The sequence below is a fragment of the Toxotes jaculatrix genome, chromosome 23 (assembly GCF_017976425.1).
Source record: "Toxotes jaculatrix isolate fToxJac2 chromosome 23, fToxJac2.pri, whole genome shotgun sequence".
Taxonomy (NCBI): Eukaryota; Metazoa; Chordata; class Actinopteri; family Toxotidae; genus Toxotes; species Toxotes jaculatrix.
The window spans coordinates 12,992,150-13,001,585 of record NC_054416.1 but is presented as its reverse complement, the minus strand read 5'-3'; the positions used below and the strand labels follow the sequence as shown (position 1 = coordinate 13,001,585).

Below are 9,436 nucleotides of genomic sequence, written 5' to 3'. Positions count from 1 at the left end.
TATAAAGGCAATATGTGGAATTTTACTACAGCTACCATAGTCCCACAGGGCCAGTTAGCAGACTAATGTTGGGCTGAGTTGTGCTTGTGATTTTTATCTGGAGCCAGAGCACTGCAGCAAAGGACCAAACACATATTGACCCTCTGCAACACAGAGGGCTAATCGATGAGGAAGTTGTGTTTGTTTTTACCATCAATATATGCTACATACACACATTCATAAGCTTTGAAATAATAAGCTGGAGGGCTTAATACCAGAGCTGTTGGTTTTTTTTTCTTTGTATATTTAGTGCCATCACACCAACTGTCTCTGTCTTTCCTGTCACTGATAAAATCTCATCTGAAGCTCAGCCGCAAGCACAGTGACAGTCAACAATTTAACAGTCGCAGAGCAACATCTCAGTCTGCACCGCTCTTTGCTCTGACAGCTTTCTCATTTGCCAGCGTTAATTGAAAGTCAATTTGGAGCAGATGGCACAGTTAAAAGATGACCCATAATCCTCTCCCTGGAGGGGGGGGGGGGGGGGGGGGGGGGGGGGGGGGTAGTGGTGGTGGGGAGTGGTAAGAGGTCTACTGGGCAGTTTCTCTCCGGTGGTTGTGGTTGTGAAAGCAAAATGTTTCCCACAAAGCTTTAGCTTTGCTTTCCACCTGAACGGCGAGTTCACGGCTATGTCTGAGGTGAGGCCTGTTATCATGACAACCCGCAGGGTGGGTCACTGAGGTAAATCCTTTCTTTGTCGCAGCTAGGTAACTACAGACATGTGATGCACTGTGCACACTGACTTCCTTCAATTTGACTACTTGTCCTAACACAACATCAAGCATTTCCATACTGTCAGTCAAGCCTGACATTGTTCCACTCATGTAGTTATGCCACAGCTGACATTGTTCAGCTGTGGCATCATTTATTTATAATATTTATTACATATTTGTTGTCTTTAAATATTTGATGATCACTGAATATGAATAATTAATCTAACAACTGGATTATTAGAAGAAATACTTGACAGTCGTTGCTGGGAATTATTCATTATAAGCAGCTGATGCCGTATTGATCAGGTCTATCATGAAAATGTTGCGTGTCATCAGAGGTGGACAGATCTGAGCTGATCAGACTACTACAAAAGTTCATCACATTTTATCCCCACGATCCTCTGACTGAACCCATGAAGCTCGTTCATCACCGTCTCCAGTACCAACACAGTCACATGTCAGGATTCATTATAGGAGGGACTGATGCCATATGTGCAGCAAACAGCAACCCATTCTCGCCTCCTGGGAAGTTGACACACTTCTCAGGACTCTAATCCTTTAACAGAATTTAAATACTTGCGTTTGAAGAGACCAATCGCAGCATGAAGTATTAATCAAAGAGACCAATCAGCATCTTCAGGGGAAGATGCAAATCCCGCCCCAAACAAAGCCATATGACTTTGGTTCCTCTTTGCTGTCTCCAGAGCTGTTTACCACTGTCTGCTTGCCGTCTGGGCTCTTTATGCGCGCCTGAGTGCATACATGCATTTGGATGTGCTCTCACACAGACTGTTGCAACAGTGACTGCGTCTGATGCTGTGATGTTTTGTTTCCTCCGCCCGTAGTTGCGCAATGTTTCCACTGGCACTCAGCCTGTATACCGTACCTCACCTCAGGCCACACAGAGACACAATGAAAACAAACTGTAATTCACCTGCAGTGCTGACAAACTGCTCCGCTCTTCCATTCCTCTTGTTTTTTATTACTTCTTATTGTAGTCATTTCAGGTCTTGCAAAAGTAACCAGGCTGCAAACTCTCATCAAGGACCGAAACATTAAAACAGTGAGAGGGGAAGCGTTGCTCCATACTAAATATTTATGATTTAGTTCCCATGTTGTTTTTATGAAGAACTCAGGATAGAAAAGAATGTATGGGGGTGTCCCTGATGGTGCAGCGTCCCTGGTTTGAGTCCAGATGGTGACATTAGTTGCACATCATTCTCATTCTCTCTACAAAGGATAGACGTTACTGAAGAAGTATCCCATATCCTTACAGGTATATTTAGCCTACAGCCCCTTACCCATAAAACTAAAGTTAAAGTTCAACTACTCCTGAATAAATCACACTTGGCGAGACACAAATAATCACTTAGTGTCCATTTTTATACGACATGATTTACCAGCAGTAAACTTTGTTCTGCCACTAGCAGTACATACTCGTACAGAAGGTCACTGAGTTCTTTCTGCAGTGTGCGTCTGCCTATTTGCAGCCTGACACAGACTGACTGCACTTTGAAAAGGTCAACTTCAGCGGTAAACATATGTGATCGTCTTTATCTTTGTTTAGCAGGTGATCTAAAGGAGCCGATTTCCCTGTGACTCGGTTATTGTTCCAGCACAGAGCGCAATCTGATGACTTTGGGTCACTGGTCTCTTCCTATAATTATGCAAAGCCACTGGTAAACCTGACTCAAGGCTCTCAACTAACAGTATCCCATTTTACAGATTGTAAAACAATGCAACCAGGCATTCAAACAAATCATTTGATGAGGTGATATTTGACTGTTGAGTTAAGGGGAAATGGTGTATGATTATAAGAATGACTTTAAGGATCTCAAAGATTCAAACTACAGATTTTAAAACTAGTTTACTGTCAAACCTGTTGCAGTGAGAGAAAACCTGAAGGCACAGGGATCAGTACAGGATTTCTGTGGGTGCTGATGGTGATATAAGTCCAAGATAACAGACTAATTTAACAGTGTAAATGTGTCCCCCTCTAAAGGATTAAAAACGATAGAAGAAGGACAAAGTCTCCTTGTCGTGCGTTTCAGTGTGTGCTTGGCAGGTGTGTGAGTGTGAGAATGACACAGAAAGACAGGCCTGTTTGCATCAGGACAGAGCACAAACATTGCAAAGTTTTAATTACGTCACAGGCAAGTGGCTGTAAAAGCAGGTAAATGTGGATTACATCATGTGGCCGCAGTCTGTCCACAGAGAGCCAGTTATCAGCACAGCGCAGACATGAATGTGCTCTCAATGCAAATAGCATGGCCTCGGTGCCCTGTGTTAACCTGTCTGCTGTCTGCTGACGGTGAAAGGTTACTGATAGTCGGATCAGCAGGTGTCCCCCGTCAAACAGACCTCGGACAGCTTTCTTTTTTCTTTTCTGTAGACGACTGTTTGCTCTCACTGATCAGAGCCTGCTGAACAGGCAAAAAAAAAACAAAAAAAACTTTCAAAGAGAATTTTAAAGCAGCTGAAACAAATCAGAGGGAAATTTATCCACGTTTTTATTTGCTTGTTAAAGTAAGAGGAAAGTTCCAGCACCTTGGGAAATACATTTGTTTGCTTAGCAGAAACCCTGAGAGTAGAGGGAAACTGTTTTTATAGGTTGAACATTACTGAACGTACAAGAATCACCTGCTTTTTGCTCAAAGTCAGGAAAGTGTGTGACGAAAGCAGCTTCATGGCAAGGATTGGACGTCTGAGGTGCTGTGTCCAGCTGTTGTTGGTCCGAAGGGATTTCTTAAAAACTACAGTTCCCAGCTGTTTGAGGGAATAACTGAGCCCTTTTTTAAAAAAATAAAATAAAATTACATATTTGTAAACCTGTCTTTACAGACATCTGTTAGTAGGAGCCAGTGGAGTCAGGACTGAGAGGGACGTCAGAAAGTATTAAAAGACAAACTAACACAGTCCTATATGAGTGATATATAACATATATAACAATTTAGTGAAATCACAGTCTTTCTTTATTATGGCTATGATGAACTAACTGAGCCAAACAGAGCTTAACTTCATTAAACTAAACCTCTGAATCGTTTCTAGTCAGTCTTTATGTTCTCATCTTAATGCTCAGCTGTGAAACTCTAATGAAATTACACAGATCAAATGAAAGCTCCAGTGTCACATGTGTCCACACGACACTGCAACGATTTCAACTCAACGAATTCCCTCCTCCTCATTTTTCATTTACATATGTTAAACGTGTTTCTTGACTTTTCAAAGGAATGAATAAAGCTGCCATTATTCCAGGCTTCAGATCATTTGAATGGCAGAGCAAATTCGCTGCAACCCAACGAAGGTTCCTGCACAAGCAGCCTGCTGCACCATGAGCCTGCATTATCATGTGTGTGGGTCAAAGGTGACGGCGCTGACACTACTGTTTGGTAAGAATAAGGGCCGCTTTGTGCTTATTGTCATCAGACTTTAGAGCCTTTTGCAGTTTTTCTGTCGCGCTGAAAAAGACAACACAACAAATCTTATCAGTAACTCACACATTTTTTTTTGAAAAAGGCATGCGGTGCTGGAGACAGTCAGCGTCTCTCAGCTGGGTTTATAAATCAGCATTCAGCAGAAACAGGACTTTAGTCTTCAAAGCAGGCAGATACCAGCATCCTGTTTGACAGAAATGGCCTCCGTGACACCACGGAAAGGAATGCATGGCATGGGAGCAACTCTGCGGTATGTTGTCTAAGCCCTGGCAACTGTCTGTTAGCCGATACACAAACCTCCAGTCAACAGGTCATTCTTGGGAGACAGGTTTTAAGGTGAAGGGTAATAACGCGCCCATTAACACGGCCTTTGTTTAGCAAATGATCCTCGCATGGTCGTCTGAGCTTTTGCAATGCAAAAATAAAACCTAAGTAATGGTGTAATTATGAAGACTCACTCAGCAGCCTCTGAGACATGGTCCCGCACGGTTTTGACTGCTGTAGTTTAAAGAGCCGTCCTTCTTATCTGTCTGTATTTGTCCTAAAACTACACCAAGTCATCAGCCTGATGATTCAGCTTGATTTCGTGCCCTCTGTTTTATCTGGTAAAGACAGAGGTTACATAATGAGCCTGTGCTTGCGTCATCTGGAGGAGGATTTTTGAAATGAGTGTTATAGTACAAATAGTCGTGGCATTTTACAACCAATTCATAACAGTGAGGTTGAAAATGGATGATTTAGTTTTAAGTTTAGGGGGGAAATGAATCATTATTTAAATTTAAATTTAAATATTTTTTATGTGTCTGCATCTTTAAAGCTATTCTGATGACATTAGGTTTGGTTTATAAAGATATGAGACAAAGTCGAGACATATTTTGACCTTATAAATCTGATCTCAGCAAACATCCACATTTCACATATTTCACATCCAGCTGACAGTTCCAGCCACATGGTGATGTACATGTGAACAGATATCTGGCTCTAGCTGCTGGATGGGTCCTACCCCTGCAGAGCTGAGGGCAACTGCAGGGGTGGTGATAACTCTTTCACAATACACAGTTATTTGACCTATTGTTAGTGTGAAAACTATCGATTAGATTATTGATTGATTAGATAAAGTTCCTTCTGCACAGCAACAAGTTGGACGAGCTAAGTCACGACTTTCCGCAGCGAAAAGGCGCATGAAAGCTGTGGATGTATCCGAACACTGTTCTCTGCTGGTGGAGTTTACAGTTGTGAAACACCAGCCACACTGTGAGGGAGTTTACCGCTGTCATGTCTGTAACACCTGCCAAACCTTAAGGACTCAACACCACCTGTAACAATCAGTCACACCTTAGACTCCTCACCACCACCACCACACACCTGACACCTGCCTTATAGACACTGTTCAGTCCCCCACAACCTCACAAAACATAGCAAGGACTTCCATTACCACATCACTGGTAAAATGATGGCAATTTCCACCTTTAAGACACATGTAGGTGTCAGCCTGGATCCAGCGCTGCTGTCCACACAGACAGATTAGCCACACCGCTTATCTCTGAGGGTCACAAGGTGGATTGTTTTTGTTTTCCTGTTGATGATCACGACCTGGAGGTCATATATAACTTGGTGACACAGCGTCACATGTTGGAAGTGGTCGTAATCAATATTCAAACAGTCATGTGTCAAGTAGCCTTTCAGTAGTCCCAGACGTCCCTCTGTGAAACCTGTTGACGCCTCATGACGGCTACAGGGACCTAGAAAAAACACACACTCGGTTAAAGTTTAGAGACAAAGAGCAGCAGTGTGTTTATCGTGTTTGCTGCTGAAAGTCAGGCCACGAGATGAGCTGGACACCCTGGCAGCTCATATGACCAGAGATGTGTGGCTTTAAAACAGAATGAGGTATTCATAACTGCTCTAGCTCCTCACATGGACTGAGCTGAGCGTGTGTGTGTGTGTGTGAATGTTTGCTGTAAACCTCTGACCACAAATATCCTGCATCAACACACGGTTTGAGATTGAAGCCTATGGAAAGACCTTTGTTCCAAATTTGGAACACACGAAATTTGACGTTTTATTTTTTTAAAATAATTAATTCATAATTCATCGTGAAAACGCCCAACTGCATAATGTCTCCCTTCAGCTCATTGATTGATGGTTCATTGATCATCTATCCGATCAGGTCAGTTTATGGAGTGACTGAAAAACACTGGATGCTGAATCAGAGTCTAAAAAAGTTTCTAAATTTCTAAAACTTTCAATAAACTCCTGGAAATTTCAGAGTGGCTCAGACAGACGGCTTTAGACGGTGTTTAGTCGCGGGTACATTTGGTCCAGAGTTATCTCTGAAATCATTTTTGGCCTTGTTTTGCTTCCGTAGTTACAAGCCATCAATATAACCAGCATCTGGGTTGCCAGGTTATGACAAACCTACAGTCTAGATAAATGATGGAAAGCCATTGTTTAAAAAGTTAATAAACTGTTAATGGATTTTGGTACAGATGCTCTTCAGCGATGTGTCTTGCAGTAGGAGCAAGATTAATACCAAAGATTGTGCTTATCAATAGTTTAGAAGTAATCTATAAAACATGAGTTAAAACATATTTTACGGTTAATAATTTCATTTCTTGTGACTAATAATGGCTTTACAAATGTGTTTGTGCTTCCCTCTACATTATTTATTGCTAATAAAAAAACTAAGAGCATATGATAAGATATATCATAATAAATCAAAACAGAGGGTGGAAAAATAGAGCAACACGCTCCTCACCCCCCCACCATCACACTTTTCCTTTCCCACCTGGATCTCCAAACTCCAAAGCCACATCCTCCTCCACTCTGGACACCTAATCCCCATAAGCCTTTATAATGCCCTGGTTAGAAAGAGAGAGAGTGAGAGAGGAAGTGGAGAGAGGAGAGTCTGAGCTTAATGACCTTGCAAGCCGATTACAGGCCAGCCACGTTTCACAAGCAGCAGCAGCCCAGCAGCGTGAGGCCTCAGACTCATCCTGCGCTGTCAAATCAAACACAGGCTCATAGAGAAGGGAGGACGGCGGAGATGCTTTTGATAGTGATGCTGATGAGTTTCTGCTGCACATTGTTTAAGTGCCAGACAGAAATTCATTTTTAACACTGGGTTTCAAAAAAAAAAATACAGAGGTTGTTTGCCACAAGAGGGCAGCATAGGCGTTCTGTAATTACACAACCGTGTGTTAGTTGGCCGGTGCTCCCTGGTGGGCTGATTGAGCGATGACCTGACCTAGAGACAGAAAGTATCACAGAGGTGGATTAAGAAGCAGCATGATGTCTCTGATCAGAGGATTAAGAAACTAGTTGCTCCAAAACTTTCCCTCCCAGTGTCTTTGAATCTCCAAATCCTGTTGTTTCTGTGACACCCTGCACCCCACCCAGTAATCAGGTGTAAACACAACACGTGTCAGGTATCCAGAGCTGTTGTGCTATTCCCCCAATGTCCCCCTCATTTGGCCTTTATAATAAACATCCTGTTGCTGTTTTTGTGCTGACGTTCTACACCTACTCTGGTTAGAAATGTGCCTGACCACTAAGACGTCTGCACCGTGTAGCCTGTGAAGTAGTGATATACTTAGCGTGTGGCTATTGCACTGACGTGTAGTTTCGCATGCATGTCCCCTTGTCCTAGTTACACAGGAAGCTTACTGATTGCACTCACACAACTGAGGCTATTTGACCTGGACTTCCTCAGAATATGTCTCACACATATTCATGTTTTCATGTTCAAAGTTCTGTCACTTTCTATATATGTTCACTACATGTTCCTCTTTCTTCGTCTTGCCTGGCTGCTGTTAATGTTAATGCCTTCTGTCTTTTTTTCTTTAGTGTATGTCACTCGTGAGAAACCTGTTGTTTCTAAAGTTCTACACGTTTTAAGGAACTACATTTTAAGGAACACAAAACATCCCTTAATTTAGTCAAGATTGCTATAGGCTACGTATTTTTGATCGATCATGCAGTAGCTTTCTTTTGAGCGTTTCATCACTTCAAGAGGATGTTTCAAAATGTCCGTCCAAAGCAGAGCATATGAAATGGAACCTTCTTCACTGAAACAAGTCCATATTTTTTCCATTTCCAACAGCATTTTTTTTTTTTTTTTTGCTGCTTGTGATTTCACGTTAGTCACACGACACTTGACAGCCATGCACAGGTAAATAAATCACTTTATTGAGCCGCTACAAAGAACAGTTGCTACAGGGATTTTATGGAGCTGTTGCTGCCAGTTGGCCCCACCCGAGGGTGCGTTCGGCCTGCTCACTTCTTGCAGCAGCGGTCGTGGCAGGCGCAGGTCAGGGCAGCCACCATCACCACAAATTCACTGAAGTCGATCTCAGAGTCTCCGTTAAAATCCAAACCGTTCAGCAGCTTGTCCACCTCCTGTTGGTTCTTTGCTGCCTGTACAAAACACCATCGACGTCTTTTTTACAGCAAAATTTAGCCAGCTTTTAGCATCAAGAGGGTTTTGTTCAAGTTCAAGATGGATCTTTGATCCTAGATGACATTTAAAATTGAAAACCTTAACAAAAACTTTGCACTTTACTCCACAAGTCATTACATTTTCAGTATTGGTGGCCTCTTTTTTAATTTAATGATAAACTCAAGGAACGCAGAAAATAGTAATAAGTGTGAGAATTTGTGCCTGAGCTTCATTAAGCTAAATGCTGTTAATACACTGGTGAGCACAGACATCCCTCCCCAGGGGTGTACGGTACCTTGAGCAGTCCGGGCAGCTCCTTCTCCAGCAAAGTCTTGGCCTCAGCTTTGGTCAGGGTGTCCTTTTTTCCCTGACCAGCAGCGTATGTGTCAAAGGTCTTCATCAGGATGGCCATGGCTGTCTCCAGCTGGGACATGGTTGCTGTTCGAGTGGCGGTTAATTGCAGTAAAGAAGAAAATGGAAGAACAACACTGTTCCACAGAGCAGTAGATGAGTGAGGAGTGGGAGAGGAGAGAGGCGGCTCCCTTTTTATACCTTTTGAGAAATGGGTTTGGGAGCAACAGGCTTCAGAGAGTCAGATAATCCCGGTGTGAGCTGTTTGATAAAGGTATTGGCCCCAACTGTGTCAACACAACCTCAGTCATACAACGCCCAATATACACATTACCTCACAGACCATAAAGAGCTTTAGTCATTTATTTATTGATTGAGAGGGAGCTCTTTTCGTTAACCTGACCACAAGAGCTTTTAAGTCTATGATTTCTTTCATTCGAGGAAAAGTAAATTGTGATTAT

At 42.5% G+C, this 9,436-nt stretch overlaps 1 protein-coding gene across 1 annotated transcript; it reads right to left on the bottom strand.

The window, feature by feature from the left end:
* Positions 1–8,352: 8,352 nt before the first annotated feature.
* Positions 8,353–9,166, bottom strand: LOC121177124 (protein S100-P-like). Its single transcript, XM_041031339.1, has 2 exons — positions 8,920–9,166; positions 8,353–8,602 (listed from the first exon to the last, which is right to left on the bottom strand). The coding sequence occupies exons 1-2, from the start codon at positions 9,055–9,057 to the stop codon at positions 8,462–8,464; spliced, it is 279 nt and encodes a 92-aa protein (XP_040887273.1). The 5' UTR covers positions 9,058–9,166; the 3' UTR covers positions 8,353–8,461.
* Between the last annotated feature and the right edge of the window lie 270 nt (positions 9,167–9,436).

Excerpts from the sequence above, each read along its gene's own strand:
- LOC121177124 (XM_041031339.1), bottom strand. The coding sequence starts at position 9,057 with ATGTCCCAGCTGGAGACAGCCATGGCCATCCTGATGAAGACCTTTGAC. Across the intron at positions 8,603-8,919 it reads AGCTGCCCGGACTGCTCAAG|GCAGCAAAGAACCAACAGGA; the intron begins GTACCGTACACC and ends TGTTTTGTACAG.